This window comes from Chelonoidis abingdonii, chromosome 8, assembly GCF_003597395.2.
Source record: "Chelonoidis abingdonii isolate Lonesome George chromosome 8, CheloAbing_2.0, whole genome shotgun sequence".
NCBI lineage: Eukaryota > Metazoa > Chordata > Testudines > Testudinidae > Chelonoidis > Chelonoidis abingdonii.
Window position 1 is genome coordinate 5504565 of NC_133776.1, and position 18064 is coordinate 5522628.

At 47.7% G+C, this 18064-nt stretch overlaps 1 protein-coding gene across 3 annotated transcripts in view; it reads left to right on the forward strand.

The window, feature by feature from the left end:
* The window catches only part of PCYT1A (phosphate cytidylyltransferase 1A, choline), a 47218-nt gene that overhangs the window by 29116 nt on the left and 38 nt on the right, over positions 1-18064 (forward strand). Inside the window, exons 4-9 of one of the 3 annotated variants that reach the window (XM_075068329.1) lie at positions 6192-6308; positions 7936-8087; positions 9058-9136; positions 11783-11925; positions 12524-12712; positions 17002-17765. In XM_075068329.1, coding sequence (XP_074924430.1) covers positions 6192-6308; positions 7936-8087; positions 9058-9136; positions 11783-11925; positions 12524-12712; positions 17002-17013 — 692 coding nt within the window. In that variant the 3' untranslated portion in view covers positions 17014-17765. Of the gene's footprint in view, positions 1-6191; positions 6309-7935; positions 8088-9057; positions 9137-11782; positions 11926-12523; positions 12713-13347; positions 17766-18064 lie in introns of those variants that run through there. The other 2 variants (XM_075068331.1, XM_075068330.1) reach the window with 2 other exon arrangements.

Genomic DNA, 18064 nt, shown 5'->3' on the forward strand with positions numbered 1-18064 from the left:
TGTGGGTAGCTGTTCCTCAGCTATCCCATAGTTCCCACTTCCGTGTTAGAGGCACAGTGCCTGATGGGGCATAAAACATTGCCCCGGTGTGTGCTGGGTACAGCCTCACCCTCCACTTTGTGAAGGCAGCAGACAACCCTCTTGGCCACACTTTCTCGCGGACATGCTGCCTTGCGCAAACAGCCAATAGCAACAGCCATCATGGATCCTGCAGAATACACAACGGTATTCGACCGTTGTCAACACCTCGCGTACTCTTCCGTGCTGACGATATACTGAACAATGACCTGCAAAGACAGGATAGAAGGAGGTAGGGCAGCTATGCTGAGCGTATCGAGGACAGCGATGACGAGAGGAGGCAGAAGCTTCTCAAACCGCTGGCCCAGCTTTTGGAGCACTGCTCTATAACGGGGCATCTACTACCCATTGAACGACCGATTTGAGCCGGGAACAAGCACAAGACTTGGGGGAACCGCTATTGTTTGACGGTGTGGGGCACGATTCCGCAGTTGGCTGCGAAATTGTCGCAATGCATAAGAGCACTTTCTTAGAACTTTGCTGACATGCTTTCCCTGCTCCTGAAACGCCGATATAACAACATGAGAGCAGTTCCCTCACAGTGGAGCAACGCGGTGCAATACCCGCCTTCTGAAGTCTGCAACGCCAGACAGCTACCGCGGTCATGTCGGAAATCATTTGGAGTTGGGCATATCTACTGTGGGCGCTGATGCAGTGAGCAAGTAGTCCAAAGCCAATCGTTATACTGCTGTCTACGAGGTTGTGATTGGGAAACGTGCAGTGTATAGTGGACGTGGTTCTGCGCTGCAATGGGTTTTCCGAAACTGTGGTGGGGCCATAGATGGAACCATATCCCTATCTTGGCCCCAGTAACACCAGGGCACCCAGTAACGTTGAACCGCAAGGGGTACTTTCAATGTTGCGCAAGCACTGGTGTGACCAGCACGGCACGTTTTCACCCACAATCACGTGGCATGGCCAGTCGAAGGTGTCTATGACGCTGCGTCTCTCAGGAGCGCTAGGTCTGTTTAAACGGTGCGTGATAACAAAACAAAGCGGGAATTACTTCCCAATCAGAAACTAACCGTAGGAATGTCGACAAATGCCTATATATTCCTGGGACCCAGCCTACCCCTTGGTTGCCATGGCTCATGAAGCATACACTGGCAGCCTGGACAGTGGTCAGGAGTCTGTTCAACTACAGGCTGAGCAAGGTGCCGGATCGGTGGTAGAATATGCATTTGGCCGGTTTAAAGGTCGCTTGCGATCATTACTTTACTCGCTCAGACCTCAGCCAAACCAGATGTCCCGCTGCTATGTGCTTGCTGCTGTGGTCCACATCTTTGTTGAGTAACTAAGGGGGCAGACATTTATGGGCTGGGTGGGAGGCTGAGGCAATATCAGCCTGCCGCGATACGAGCAGCCAGAGACCAGGCTGCATTATGAAAGGCACATCCTGGCGGACGCTGCGCTAGAGAAGCTTGGAACAACAGTGTTATCCAGCACGGCCCAGGCGTACGGTTGATCTGTGTTGCTTCCCCTTGATGAACACTCGCACTGATGACTTATTCATGTGTAAGCAACCCACCTCCCCCTTTCATTACAAGGTTGGCGAAGGAAATAAAAGTTCTGTACGTTTAAAAATCATTTATTAATTCATTAATAAGTAATGTATGCATTCTGCTTAAAAATCATGAGTTTTTCCTACTAGATTTCCTGTAAGCAACTCCTCCCTCCTGTCGATGATATTCTGTTATTACAAAGAACATAAAAAAGTGCAGGAGAATTAGGAAGGTGTCCTGGCTGCTGTGTCGCTGTGTAAGGGAGGGGGAAGGGAAATGGGCTATTTAAGCACATGTAGCGTAATTTCAGCCTTTCCTAGAACTCGCAGGGGTGTGGAGAGTAGGCGGTGCAGAAGCTGCCCCACGCGTTCTTACACGTATCCTGGGTGAGGGGAGATATGGGGCGTGGGCTTGCAGCGGAGGTGATACAGGGGCCTGCAGCGCACTCGTCTGCTGCTGCTTCTTCCTGCAATGCTAACATGTGTTGGTGTGAGATTCAGTTTTGAGAACGCAGCAGATCCAGCGTTGCTTCGTCTTCCAACGGCTGGTTTCCTGCCTAGCCCTCTCAGATCATTCACCTGGCATATTCTGTACTTGCGACCACATCTCTGTCCAATCATTCTGTTTTATCCCTCTCAAGCTGACAACGTGTTAACTTCATTATTTCCTCGTGAACATTTCACTCGCGTTTTTCTTCTTCTCGCCGTACACAGCACGCCTCGTGGATGCATATAGGGATTCTGAGAAATGTGCAGGCTGCACTGGGGGAGGCAACCAGAGCGGTGATAAGTTGGAAAGATACTTTACAGGGAGCAATGACTAGTAACTTCTTATCACATAGTAACACTATCCACCGTTACGAGCACATGTCATCTCTTAACAAGGCGCATTTTTGTTCGTTAAATATTAGTTGCTGTGTTGCTGGTGCTGGCACACACACTAGACGCAGGTACGGCATACCCGTACGTCCATCGCGTGAGGTAAGTGAGGCTTAAAAATTTTTTTTTTTCTTGACTTCTCCGCCTTCATATACACAGTGATCTATAGATGCCTGCTCCTGTTAAGAGGAAACTGCAAAGCCCAAACCCCCCTCTTTCACACCCCGCAACAGCGGCATGGCTCTAATATTACGATCGCTGCTAAGTGTGATACTTCCTACATCACCCCCCGCCAGCGCGTTGCTCGTAGCGGGATAGAATTCCTGCTTGCCAGACGGCTGAAAAATCTCGTCGCATACCCTTCCGTCCACTCCCCCCTCCTGGCCTAGTAGCAAAATCACCATGGTCTGCCCCTATTTCATTCTGATGTTTTACAAGGTACATGGATGATATCTTCTCCTGACATTAGCACCGCATGAGCAGTCGGTTTGTCTTATGCATGCCTTCGAGCAATGCCTTTCAATGCCTTGCTCAGTACCAAATGGTCTTGCAAAAGGCATGTACGTTGAAGGAAATCGATTTAAGGAGCCGTTTAACTCGATATTAATGACGACGTCGTGTGAATGGATACAGCGTTAAATCGGTATATCGGCCATTAAACCGATTTAAAGTCGCAGTGTAGACCTGGCCTAAGACTGTCATTACTTGTGCTGCATGACTGCTGGAGACTGGGGCCTCTGTTCTGGGAGCCATACATACACATCCTGCCAAAGAGCTTACGTTCTCCTCAATACTCACATTGCTTGTAGCCACCTTCCGGAGTTGCTGTAGAGCAGTATCAGTGCTAACCCTCTTCTTTGCGGCAACTGAGAACTTAAACAGCTAGACAAGTAAAGAAGCCAAAAGGCATTTAAAAAAAAAAAAATCACGTGTCTTGTGCCAAGCATACGACGTGTGAGCAAAACAAATACCCGTAATGGTGCCCCGCCTGCACGCTGGAGGATGCAACAGCATTCGTTCAATAGCCGATTTCAGTATGCTCAGCAGATCTGCCCTGCGGAATAGAAGGGCGCCGATTTCTACAGTCGCTTCTCTAGGTAGAATGGTACATTACTCACTGGCCAAGCTTTTGTTCAGAAGCATGAGAATGGCAGTGCTAGTAACCCCTGCTAGAGGCCGCATTCCTCTGCTGCTCCTATGCTGACTGTTCAAAGTACATGATCATACCTAGCCCTGCATGGTGCCAGCTTCGTAGCTGTAATGAAAGCACTGCACTTCTTTCTGTAAATAGCAGTAAAGTCATTAAAGAGATTTACTCATCTCGTGACCTGTCAAGGCCTATTGAACAGTCTCCCAAGGGAATTTCTGGAAGCCCCCTGGCTTTGCACAGTTAAATCTAAACTGGCCTAAACACTGGTGCACAGGTTTCCAACATGTCGTCTGTGATCCATGCTTTGAAAAAGTTCAAGATGCTCATTCTCACATACATACGCAAGGGCCCAGGCCTGTATTGGCCCACAGATGGAGGTTAGCGGTCTCAAATCTCTGATTCTTCGGTTTCTCTGTGGAACCATGTAACACATTCAGGATCAATCAAATTGGCTCTGCAAGTAATAAATTGTTACTGTCTTTTAGCATTCGCTGTAGAGCTCGTCTGCATCATCTAACATCTGTCCCTTCCCAGCAAAACTCATATTATTGCCTTAATTTGACTGCCTCTGTGTCACCTTCAATGCCCTATAAGTGTCCCCAACTACTGTACATCTGTGTTCTTCCCCTACACTGGCCCCTAGTCCCCTTCTCCTGCTGCTCCCTTTATCTGCTTCTCCCACCCTTAGCTTCAGACCTTCTTAAATGTTGCCCCCTATGCGTGAAGGAGTCTCACTTCCTATCTGCCAGGTGCCCTCCCTCTGGCTCAGACTTGTCTGTCTGGCTTAGATTGGCCCAGAGAGTCATGTGTCTGACTTCTGAGATGGCTGAAGTGTCCCACAGCTGTGAGCGAGAGTCCTGTGTTGGCCTGGAAAAGTGGAGGTTAAGAAGTGTATTGTGGTTTTAGTAGTAGATGGGCTCCCGAATATTCTTTAGGCTGAATGTGAAACAGTGGGTGAAAGTTAGGCATGTGTGAGCTCAAGTATCGAAATAAACGAGCTGCTCTTTACTAAGAGATGGAGTAGCCATTGATCTGAATGGAGTTGAACCTTCTGGCCGCCTCTGGGGAGAGCTTTATTCAGCACTAGCTTCTCCATGAAATTATGACAGCCCCAAGACCTAGCAGGCCTGGTTTGTGCTGCCTCAAGATGATTTTCAGTGCAGCTTTGCATTTCTTGGCAGCAGGAACTAAAGCTTGGCTCAGTAATAGCGCTGCCTGGTTGATTTACGAGTCATGCTGAGCAGGAATTCTCATTGGCCATTCTTTCAGAATTGGAGGACAGCAGCTATAGTAGTGAGGTTCACCATGGAGTATGGGGGGAATTGGGCAGATCTCAGAATTTCCTCCAGGAGCCTGCTAGGCGAACGTAACACAAACCCATGAAATATCTTCGGCTAGTCACCCATTGGTAGTTGGTTGTTGAGCAGAACATTGACATGACGCATTTTGATTCCTGTAGGATGACATTGTTGGATTCATAGACTCATAGACTTTAAGGTCAGAAGGGACCATTATGATCATCTAGTCCAGGAGTAGGCAACCTTTCAGAAGTGGTGTGCCGCGTCTTCATTTATTCACTCTCATTTGGGGTTTTGCGTGCCGGTTGTACATTTTAACATTTTTAGAAGATCTCTTTCTATATGTCTATAATATATAACTAAACTATCATTGTATGTGAAGTAAGTAAGGTTTTTAAAATTCTTAAGAAACTTCATTTAAAATTAAATTAAAATGCAGAGCCCCCTGGATAGATGGCCAGGACCCAGGCAGTGTGAGTGCCACTGAAAATCAGCTTCCATGCCATAGGTTGCCTACCCCTGATCTAGTCTGACCTCCTGCACAACACAGGCCACAGAATCTCACCCACCCACTCCTGTAACAAACCCCTAACCTATGTCTGAGTTATTGAAGTCCTCAGATCATGGTTTAAAGACCTCAAGGTGCAGAGAATCCTCCAGCAAGTGACCCGTGCCCCATGCTGCAGAGGAAGGCGAAAAACCTCCAGGGCCTCTGCCAATCTGCCCTGGAGGAAAATTCCTTCCAGAACCCAAATATGGCAATCAGATAAACCCTGAGCATGTGGGCAAGACTCACCAGCCAGCACCCAGGAAAGAATTCTCTGCAGTAACTCAGATCCCACCCCATCTAACATCCCATCACAGACCATTGGGCCTATTTACCTGCTAATAATCAAAGATCAATTAATTGCCAAAATAAGGCTGTCCCATGTTTGCATTTTCCCCAGGTTTCCCTTTTTGCTGTGTGCACCTCCCGGGGCAGCTGCACTTAGCCCCATGAGCACACCAAGCAGGGCACTTTAGGTTTTAAGTCTGTCTGTGAATGTCATTCCACGCTTAGTCTGGGCACCCCCATGCACTGACTCCTAACGGAAACAAACCAGCAATTTCCCTTCTCAAACCTTTTCTGGCTACAGCTCCACATTCTGACAATTGTTTCTATAAAAACACGTACAACCAAATTCCTCTCACTAGGTCTTCAGACCCACGCAGTAAGGTGCAGCCAGCAAATGCTTTCCCCAGGAATGGCTCTCCATGAATAACGTCTGTTTGTTTTTGTGCTCAGTGGATCGACCAGTCAGGGTTTACGCTGATGGGATATTTGACTTGTTTCACTCTGGACACGCCCGGGCCTTGATGCAGGCAAAGAACCTCTTCCCGAACACATATCTCATTGTGGGAGGTAAGGAGAGGTCTCTTGACTTGGCAGCCTTACAGGAATAGTTTGCCTTGCCAAAGGTAGGATTGCAACCTGTAGTTTCCTTTGCAGTCTCCCACTCTCAGCATCTTACGCTGTGCCTGGCAGCTCAAAGGGCAGCCACACTGTAATCTCATCCTCTTCAGTACTGAATTGTATACAGTGCAAATGGGCCTGGCTATAAAAATGGAACTCCAGAATTGATTTTTTTTTTTTTTTTTAAAGGTGGGAACTACTTTCTATTCTGACCAAGTTAGTCTAACCTTTGATCTAAATTTGTGTCAAGAAATGCTACCAGAATATAAAGGGACGTTCTGAGCATCCGTTTGGAGAACAGGAGCAGTTGAAGAATAAGAAACTGTTCTTCTGTGTGCATAGTCTCAACATTAGCTTCAAGCAGGGAGTGATTTCACCCTCCCTATATCAGCTGTTCGGCTGAAGCAGCAATATATCAGTTGAAATTGGCCTGTTCCCAAATTATTACATAGAGTTAATAAAAAAAATTGTTGATTTTATTTCACGTGGTTTAATGAGCCTGGTAATTGGACTAATTGGATGATTTGCTATGAACCCATTCTGTTCTAGTCTGATTTGGTCAGATGGGTTTTGGCTTCGTTTCTAAATTTAGGAATCTGTTTGGTTCTGATGTTTCTTTGCTAGATGTCAGGGTTCTGGACCCAAGTCATCCCCTGTGTAAGTGAGGCGCTTCTGTGCCCCACCTAGTTGTGGTCCATAGGGCTGCCCTGTGCTCCCAGTGCTGATGCCCGAAGAGGAAGAACACTGGTAGCTTCTGAAGGAAAGTTGACTTTTCTGTATTCATCTTTTCTTTCTCCAAGCAGCATGAGTTCCAGAGCCCTTGAGGGTCTGGGATGAAGAGTTACCAGCCAGTCAACTGACCAATTTCGCATAATAATACTGTGTTCTTCACCGTGTGTGGAAATCAGTGGAATTGATTTGAGAGGCTTCCTTGCCTCCGTAACGTGCTCTCTTCCCCCCCTCCACCTTCAAGCCTTTGCTTTACTGCAGCAGTTCTCCGACCGTGGGTCAGGATGCCATTTTAATGGGGTTGCCAGGGCTGGCCTTAGACTTGCTGGGGCCCAGGGCCAAAGCCCCAGAGCTTCTGCCCTGGGTGGTGGGGCTCAGGTTACAGGCCCCCCACCTGTGGTTGAAGCCCTTGGGCTTCAGCTTTGGCTCCCCTGCCTGGAGCAACGGGACTTGGGCAGGCTCAGGCTTTGATCCACGCTCCTGGGGTCATGTAATAATTTTTGTTGTTAGACGAGAGTCGCAAAGCAGTGGGTTGTACTATATGACCACCTGAGGTCCCTTCCAACCCTGATATTCTGTGATTCTAAGTTTGCGAACCCTTGCCTTACTGGTTAGAGCTGTAGACTGGGAGTTGAGTGCTGGGTTCTCTTCCTGAATCGCCAACATCTCTTGTGGCGCTTGAGCTGTAACTGCTGAGCCCACTTAGCTTGGAAGATCTGCCAGGGTCTTGGCACAGAGTTCTCTCGTGCTGCACGGGGCAGACGGTGGAGTCAGGTAGTGGAGGGGGTCAGGGTGGGTATTCAGGAGACTAACAGAACTCACCTTTGCTCTGTGCCTGTGACTGCAGTCTGCAGCGATGAGCTGACCCATAACCTCAAAGGCTTCACGGTGATGAACGAAAGCGAGCGTTACGACGCGGTGCAGCACTGCCGCTACGTGGATGAAGTGGTGAGAAACGCACCATGGACCCTCACCCCGGAGTTCCTGGCAGAGCACCAGGTAAGACACAGCAGTAGAGCTGCCAGGGGCTTTCAGACAATCGGGCGATTGTGCTGCACGTGCGCTTGTAACTACCATGCTCCTCCACACACCTGCAGTACAGGATTCCGAGTAACTGCTGTATTTTCCTCTGGTCATTCGTGCCAGCACGGCCTGTGGTAGAGCAGCCCTCGTGTTACATGTCCTAGTGTGTGCAATGAGTTGGTGTAACGGACCATGTTTATTTCTAAGGAGGTTAAGGGCCTGAGCTGAGATAGCCTGTAGTGGCCGGTACTGTCAAAATCTGAGGAGGCCAGGTCCATGGCGGGTCAATCATAGTGAGGCCTTCTTTTTTCTGTTCCCTAATATGAGAACAAGGCGTTACTCAAAGTTAGTGGCAGGTAAATGCAAAACAAGTAACGCCCATGGGTGCAGTTCCACTAGCAGGAGTTTAGAGAGGTAAATACCATGATTGGCTTTAAAAGGGGGCTGTAGTAGCCAGTAGTAACACTTGTGGTTGTGTAGATTGAGAGAAGGTGAATCAAATCTCCTGCTTCAGGACACTTGCTTATTTGCTGCAGGGGTCAGGAAGGAATTTACAGCCAGATGCACTAAGGAGCTTTCTCACCTTCCTCTGGACATCAGATATTGCCCTCTGCTGGCAACAAGCTGCTGCTCTCAGGCCAACAGTTTGCTCGGTTTATGACGCTGTTTGAAGCTTGAAACTGCCATTTGCTTCTTACTCCAGTTGCCTTTTTCCTTGGCATGCACTCACAGGCTTGTCTGGGGTTGCTCAGGAGGGCTCAGCTGTGGAGGGTTAACCTTGTTTCTAAAGCAAAGCCCATTGACATTCCTCATTGCTTTGCTAGCCCTGTTCCTGTACACAGGTGCTAAGCAGTAAGTAATTAACCATTACTTGGTCATTAGATAAAAAGGTACCTTCTGTGGATTCAAGGAAAGATTTATTCTAACTCTTTTCTTCAACTCCCAGATTGACTTTGTTGCCCATGATGACATCCCATACTCTTCTGCTGGGAGTGATGATGTTTATAAGCACATAAAAGAAGCAGGTGAGGCATAAGTCATGGTGGTGACCTGTAACCTTTACCATCTAGCACTAGCTGCTGGATCTTGAGGCAGGGGTGATGGCAAAAACATTGTTATGGTTACTGTCCAGCTTGGCAAGGATTGAGTGTCTAGGGAGACTGATCTCACTTCTATCCAGGTTCTTTTACTGCTCCCTTTGCTGTGGGATTGGAGTGCCTAAAAGTTTGATTCTTCCATGCTAGGCTTGCACCACATTGGCAGGGCTTTTCCTGTGACACATGGAGTGAATAGAAGCCCTGGGTCTCAAAGGTCTAATCCAGCACCTCTAACACCATGGTCACTCTTAGTTCATTAGTCCTGGTGTGATGGATCTACTCTTTCCTGATACATCCTTTAGGTATGCTTTTTGTCTAATAGCTAGCAAAATAAGTGACCCACAGTTGTATCCCTCAGCCTCCATTCTAGAAATAGCAAGTGCACCTCATCTCTTGGTTAAAAATGGCACCGGTCTAAAAAAGCAAAATGCAGGGTACAGTTTTCACATCTGTTGGGCTTAAATTAATGTAAACCTTTCGTACTGCGATACTTTCGTACTCGGTGTCATGGGTAGGACTGCAAATTTGTCTTGGCATTTTTGTCTCAAAGCACAGAGCAGTCACGGTGGATTTAGTAAGAAGCCTGGGTGACTGCTCCCTGTTTTTTTTATTTAAAAAAATGCCCCTCTTCTTGCCCTGCCCCGGGAGCACCAGCAACCCAGAGCAACACCGATACCTTAATCCTGGCTGGGTGAGAAGAGGAGTACCTGGGAGGGGGAGTGGGTTGGAGAGAGAGCCCACCCCACACTCACCCTGCAGTTCCTGTCCTACGAGACTGGGACCAACACCCTGTTGGGACAGAGGGTCGGACGGGCCAAACTGGAGCAGCACTGCAGCCTGGTGCACCAGGGTGCAATGCCAACTTCAGGGCACTGGGCCCAGTCCCACAGGAAAAGGAGCCGCCACAGTAGCGTGAAAAGAGAAAAGTCATGGACCTATGGGAAAATCACGCTATCCTTGACTCTTGTCCTACTGTGACAAACCTCCAGCCGCAAACATGGTTACCTGTCCTGTTTGTATTCAGACAAAGGCAGCATCCTCTCAATCTTTCTCCCTTTGCCACTTCTCAGCCCATTCCATGAGGATGGGCTGGTATCCTAAGCACAGTATCATAAATTCAGTGCCGGAGACTCCCTGAATACAACACATCTCTGGCAATATCAAAGAGAACTGAGTACAAACCAACCAGCCAAGTACACTTCTTAGAAACATTCTCTTTTCCAGGTGATTGTTACCCTTTAGTCTATTCTCTAACTCATCCTCGTAGCCCAGTAACAATGTTCCTCTTCATTTAGAGTCCAGCTTTTGATCAGCTTCCCCCTCTCAGTTTTATACTAAAGAACTGTAGAGATCCAATAAAGGAGGGATGGGTGGAGAATCTGAGCGAACCTTCCAGCAGGCTATTTAGCACTCAGGGGTCACTCGGTCAGTGACACACCCAGATTCCCATCCAGTCAGCTGGCTGCACAATACACTTTGATGGGTCATTTTCATGGGAAGGAAAACAAAGTTTTTGCTGCCAGCAACCTGACCTTTTATTAGACATGTTAGGTTCTCCAAGGCTGAAGGTCACGCTTTTTTTTTTGGGTGCATTAAGTGATATGTGTTGGAGACATGGCTTAGTCTCCCTACATCCTTTATGGAATCAGTACCTTTGGGCAACCGAGGAGTCAACCTGCACAAGGTAAAAGAAACCCATGGAAATGTACCCTTGACTTGCACTCTGCAGCCTTGGTCCAGCCACTGTAGCTGGCTGACCTTCATGCCACTGTGCTGCCCCGTAGACTTCACTGGCTCACACCGCAGGTTCTTCTGAGTGCAGGTTTCAGGCCTGGTGGTATTGCTGAGCTGTTTGCGTAGATGAGCGCAGATGGGACCACTGTGATCATCTAGCCTGGATTCCTCCAGAACACAGGCCAGAGGACTCCCCTGAATTAATTCCTACTTCAAGTCCAGTTGCTGTGGTTGAACAGGAGCAGATCTTTTAGAAAAACATTCCATCTTGATTTAAAAATGGCCAGGGATGGAAAATCCCCCACACTCCTTGGTGAACTGTTCCAGTGGTTAACTCCTCTCACTGTTAAAAAAAATTCACCTGAGTTCTAGTCTCTCTCTAGCTTCAACTTCAGCCATTGGATCTGGTCTGCTAGACTGAAGAGCCATTTACAGTCAGATTTCTGTTCTCCATGTAGGTACTTAGACTGATCAAATCACCCCTGAACTTGCTCTTTGATAAGCTACATAGCTTGAGCTCCTTCAGTCCCGCAGTATAAGGTATACTTTCCAATCCTTTAATCCTTCTCGTGGCTCTTCTCTGAACCCTCTCCAGTTTTTGACCGTTCTTCACGAATTGTGGACACCAGAACTGGACAGTTTTCAAGGGTCAAAATATAGAACAAGGCCAATTGGGAAATATATATTTTTCCCAATTGGCCTTATTCTATATTTTTTATAAAGTAGGGTATGATCTTCAAGAATCTGTGAAATACCCCAGCTTGTGTACTGAGAGTCAGTAGCAGCTCCTCACTTCCATCTGACCTACACCTGTCCTGGGTTCAATTCCCCTGCTCTCAGGCATGTTTGCACCAACTCAGAGGACGGAAGGGATCTCCACATCAGATATCATCACCCGGATTGTACGAGACTATGATGTCTATGCCCGACGGAACCTGCAGAGGGGATACACTGCCAAGGAGCTGAACGTCAGCTTCATAAACGTGAGTCTCAATGCATTAGACTGTAAATCCACCCGGGCAGGGACTGTCTCTTACTGCATGCGTGTGCAGCACCGAACACAGTGGGAGCCTGATCCTGACCCAGGCCTCGGGGAGTGGCTGCAATATAAATCTGCAGGGCTAACCAGTCACACACACTGCGCCAGTATTTGCTTTTTACTTTATCATAGGATCTTGTCAGCTCATTTTCCCCCTTGAAATTCTGCACAGAAGACTCAACGCCAACAAAGTGGCAATCAAAATCTTTTTGTGAAATTGTCTGTTTCCATCAGCCAGCCATGTGACTGCATCAGAACACTCCTGGTTGCGTACTGGGCTGTGAACATTGCAGACAGAGGTTGCAGGGTGTCGTTTTGTGTTTTTGATTGAAACATCATCCATTCCCTGCCGTAGCTACTAGTGTGTGTCCAGGAGCCTCTGGCTGCTCAGCAATAGGGCCAGTGCTGTTCGCTTATACTATTATCAGCAAATTATCTTCACCTCTTTAAATCGTAAAAAGTAAGAGTAATTACTGTGGGACAGGTGAAAATCTAAGCACTCAATGTCCTAATCCTTCCCCCTGCATCGTTTGCTTCTGCAGGAGAAGAAATATCACCTGCAGGAACGTGTGGACAAGGTGAAAAAGAGGGTAAAGGACGTGGAGGAGAAATCGAAGGAGTTTGTCCAGAAAGTGGAGGAAAAGAGCATTGACCTCATTCAAAAATGGGAGGAGAAATCCCGGGAATTCATCGGCAACTTCCTGGAGATGTTTGGACCGGAAGGAGCACTGGTAACAAGCTCACCCTGGAGATGGGGAATAAAAACAGGGCGGGAGGGGGTTTCAGAAAGCGTCCTGATAAACTTTAACGCTTCTGGGAGATGCTGTTGCGATAGCCCTGCAAAGGGAAGTCCTCTAGCTAACCACAGCACTGGGTGCAGTGCCAGCTTCCCTCCCAGACCATCTCCATCAGCCATGTGCTAAGGGGGGCCCTGCTAGAGGCAAAGGTAGCTCAGTCTTCAAGGATCACTTATCCTTGGCCTGTCTGAGATGACCACTTAGTGCCAGCTGCCACAGTGTGTTTGTATTCAGAACACCGATTTCCCCGAGAGTTGGACTGACACCTCCAACTTGCTTTACATATGTAACCAAGTAGCCATGGGGGGGTGGTAACTTTCAGCCATTGATTTGAACTTAGCGCCTAGTGGTGAAACTGCTCCCTGTTCTGTTACCCAGCCCCCTACGGCTGTACGCTGTAGGTGCCTGAAGTGATGTGACACTGAGCCTGTCCAGCTACAGCTACGTTTGTGCCCATGCAAGTGGAGTTTTTCCCATAGGGTTCATATAACTATCACCCATTCCCATCGCCTTCAAACATGCCACCAGCCACGTGGTTAATCTCCCTCCTGTTTCCCTCCCCTCGCTAGAAACACATGCTGAAGGAGGGCAAAGGCCGGATGTTGCAGGCTATCAGCCCAAAGCAGAGCCCTAGCAGCAGCCCGACACATGAGCGCTCCCCCTCTCCCTCCTTCCGCTGGCCCTTCTCCACCAAGACCCCTCCTTCCTCACCGGCCAACCTCTCCAGGAACCAATCTGCCATCGCCTATGACATCAGCGAGGACGAGGAGGACTAGTCACTGAATCACTGACTGCCGAATTCCAGCTCCTAACCCACGGGGAACTTTAAACGCGAGAGCAATGGTAACGTGGCTGCTGACGACCCTCCAAGAGGCACCATCCGCTCTGTGCAAGGGCTATTGTCCGGGAAGCACACTCTAACATTCTCCCTTTCCCCAGCCCCTTTTTTATTGTTTACATTCCAATGGTTTCCAAGAGAAAAGAGGGTTTTATTTTTTTTTAAAAAAAAATATTTTAAAGAGAGTGGCACTGAAGCCCTCGCCCTGAAACCTCAGTCAAACAGGTGGGCGTGGGGAGAACAGTTAATCAGACCCTTTTGTCTGTCTGCTGCTTTGACCCATTGCTGCCTTTATTGCCCCAAGGCAGGATTCTCCATTGCTGCTGAACCTCTTGAATGATGGAAGTGCCAGGTCCTCAGATGGTGCGAACTGGAGACAGTGCAGGAAGCGGTCGTGTAGAGGAGCTGTTTTTTTTAATTCTAAAGAGATGCCCATACTGTACTGGAACCAATAAGAACCTGCCCAGCTCTGTGTCTTGATCTTGCTTCTTTTAGCTGAGGTTCCCAATGTTGCATAGTGGAAAGATGCCTCGTGTCTCCTGTGTGGGAAATCCACCATCTGAGAACCTTCACCACCATAGAATGGATCCCACGCTGTTCTGTAAAGTCTGGTAAACCTGCACAGCGGATACAACTCTATACCTGATTCTGTCTTAGTGTTCTATCTGCCACACAGAAATCTAGGAGCATCGCTAAATCTCAGACGAAGAACCTCATTTTGCCTAGCAGCTGCTGTTTGCGGGAAGAGTATCACCTCTTCTTTCCAGACGTGGGTTGTGTGTTTGTGTGCACGTACGCTCAGCTAGGCAATAACAAATATGCCTGCTCCTTCAGAAAGGTCCTCTTCCTGCCTTCACACCCCCCCCCCAGTCTGTGCTGTGCCACACATTACTGTCTGTCCAAACATCCACGCTGGGTGCTCTGCTTTGCACGGGTCCGTATTGGTTTACATTATTGTGTGCTAAGGAATGGAGAGCTGTGACCTCTCTCCTATCGAGGAGGTGAAGACCCTTCTAAGAGAGCTAGGCAGAATGTTTGTGGTCAATTCTCTGTCTGTTTTGATGTGCACATGGATAAATGCTGGGATATGTTACCCTAGTGAAGAGTGATGTTCTCACATAGGTGTCAAATCATTTGTGCATTAATTGCAGGTACCTCTGTCCGTTAGCTGTTTCTTGAGGTCGCAGAAATTGCATAAAAGGAAACTGCCACTGTTTTTAATTTTAACCGATAACCCCTGTTCGTTTGAAATTCTGGTCCAATGACACTTTGCTATTAACTATGTAATAAATGTTTATATTGCGCTTTAAGCGCCCCTCGGTAAGATCTGTAGCACAGCATCAAACGTTGAGACCCTGCACAGCGTGTGCCCAAGGGAAGTCCTTTGGGCAGGCAGGTTGTGGGTCTTGTTGGAACGCACTCTATCATGGAAGCCAGCATCCAGGGGGTGGAGCTGCCGTATCTACAGCTGTGAAACTCCCAACATTGCATTGGCGCTCGAGCTCGCCTTGCCATCTCCTGTTTAGAAAGCGCTTCCTTGAATGTTGCAAACAGACAGCAAGGTCAGATTAAGAATTGTATGGTCAAAGTCTGCGGGTGTTAAAACCCGCGACATACAATCCAAGGAAACAATGATTCTGTGCAGATTAAAAGGCAGATGCCAAAGCCATCCTACGTAGTGACACACAGCTATCGAACGTGACCACCCTGTACGTAAAAGGGGCTGCTACTTCCTCAAAGTTCTATCAACTGTTCTGTGAAACGCCACCTTTGGGGCTTGGCATAGACTCTCAACCTCCACCAGGCTTGGTCAAACTGATTCTTCCCCCACTCCTATGTTTCCCATAAGGCCAGAGCTGGCAAAGGGGAAGGAAAGTTTTTTAGTTTCCCAGTGTGAGTGATTCCTCCCAGCAGGGATGGCCATGGCTCTGGGAAGGTTTTAGCCGCTATAGGGTGAGCACTTGCGTTGTTCTGAGGTGGCACCACAATGGTGAGATGCAAACGATTCTTAATTTCTCGGCATCTGAGTGGTGGCAGACATCTGTAACACTCCTGCTCACTGTCACTCCTTGTAGACACGCCCTCCTTCAGCAGATACTTAAGTCTATTTCCTCACCTGATCGCAAACTTTAGGCAGGGCAGCACAGGTCACGTTAGACACAGGGTGTGAACAGTATTCTGTGGCTTTGGATAATAACAGTATTTATGGTGTCCAGTCACTCCTACATCCTGCACAGGGAAGCTACTGCATGGGGTGGGGTCACTTGTGCAGCCAGGGCATGTTGTTGGCCTGTAACTAGGAATATCAAAACTGTTTCTTGTACCTAACAATCCCTGCTTCCTCCTTGCATTTTGCAAATTAAAATAGAAGCTCCAATCCCAAATCAGTGTGTTTATCATGGCTTTTAGAGAGACGGCATCATTGCATGAAGCCCACACCCTGGCACACTTCACGTCTGTTGCCGCACATAGCTGAGTGCCAGAAATCCTTCATCTGCACAGTGTAATGTACTCTCGGCATAGCAAAGTTCCCTCTGATGATTGGTGAGGGACAGGCTGGGTTTCCCTGGGTGTTACCTCATCATAATCACTTGACTGTTTCATTCCGTGCGTTTCTACTGAGCCTTACCTACACACTGGAACAGCTGCTAATAAGTGTCGGACGGGGCTGGTTAGAATCAGTCCCTACGGAGGAAGTGGCAGCATAGACAAATGGGAGAAGTTTTTGTTTCTCCCCCACTACGAGATCGATCTCCGTGGAGAATTTGCTACATTAAATGGAACTTGATACCACTAGATCCATATGGGTCAATTTCTGCAAAACCATATGAGATGCGGCTTCGAGCGATCTCTGATCTCATGCATATGGCGGCTGGCTTTGAAGGCAAGCCACTGCAAATGCCTTTCCACATGGGACAGGAAGGATGGCAGAGGAGTGACACTAAAAGGTGAAGCAGCAGATATTTGCAGGCAAAGGCTGGGTATGAGCAGCACTTCTGGTGCGATTGGTTGGACTCTAAGAAGCTGTGATAGCGACGTTCAACAGCACATGAATTGGGGCTTCAGAAGAAAGTCATTCAGGCTCCTGGAGGGAAAGTGGAACATGTCTGTTAAAGAGTTTAACCCCATAACACTTCTTAACAAAATCATTTAAAACCTGGCCCACTGTAGAAGGTGTGATTAGGGTCCATCTGTAACTCGAAGCATGTGCTAGTGCAGTTAATGCTTCTAACATATTCTTTCCCTCCTCTTTTTGTAAAATATGTATGGAACATGCTGGGGTGGGGACCTTGTTCAGGAAGCCTGTATGCAGACCCCCCCCCGTTAGGTTGTTTCTTGTGACTTTTAACTGTGTTCAGATCCCCTGCCTTCCTTTCCTATACAGAATGGGGTGTAGCTTGTCCAGCGAGGGGACAGAACCTGTCTTTTCAACTCTTCGTTTGTGTCAGGTCCATGGAGCACGTGTTCACCTTGCTGCTGTTTGACTCCTAGAAAGCCATAGAGAGAGAGAGAGAAGGAGAATGTTCTCAGCAATACGTTGTCTGTCACAAGAGGGTAACCAACTATGTAAAACTGGACAGTTTTGTAACTCATCTAAAATGCTGCCACTTGCATAAAGCTCGACCGGAACAGTTGTTCTGTTTTGTTTCTTCTTGGGATGAGATCAATGCTTAGATTTTTCCAACTCAAATAAATGGAACAATGTGGTTTGGGGAATTCGTTTTAAATTCCAGATTTTCTTTTAGTTTTTCCGTTCACTGAAACGTCACTTACCTTGTTACGAAAACGCTGCAGGATAAGGTTTTATGCTGGGATACGAATTGAGCTAAAGGATGTGGTGGTTCAGATTGCTAGGGGGAAAGTGAGGCTTTCCATTAATGCTATCCCAAGTTGAGTGACTCTAGGGCACCAAGACGGGAGTCACGTGAGTTTTGTTATCTTAGCAGGATGGGATGCTATCATACTTGACACACACCGGGGTGGTGCATTGCTCCTTTCACTAGGGTGCCTTGGGATGTCTCCTCTCAATCAATATTAACTGTATTGGTTTCTCTGTGTGTGTGCGCACACACGCGCTTTACTGGCTTGTTCGGAGTTGGTTTTTGGTTTTTATGTTTAGCCAAATAAATGCAAAGTCATTTTACCCAACCTTTGTCAAACTGTGCCCAATATTTTTCTTTTTTCTTAATTTAAGCCTTTTAATCTCCCTTGATCTGCCGTCCCTTATTGGAAAGATGATCCAAGGTAAAAACCTGCCCAGAGAACTCCTGAAGTCATAGCCTTTCTTAGCAGATTTCCCACCAATTCCCCTTCTCCGTGCAAAACTAGCCCTGAGCTACTGACCAAATGTGCCCTGTACAGCGGTGGTTAATGCCGCTTTCCTTTACCAGATTCTTACTTCAGACTGTATTCTACAACTCTGGTAGTGCTAGGCAACTTTTTCTTTT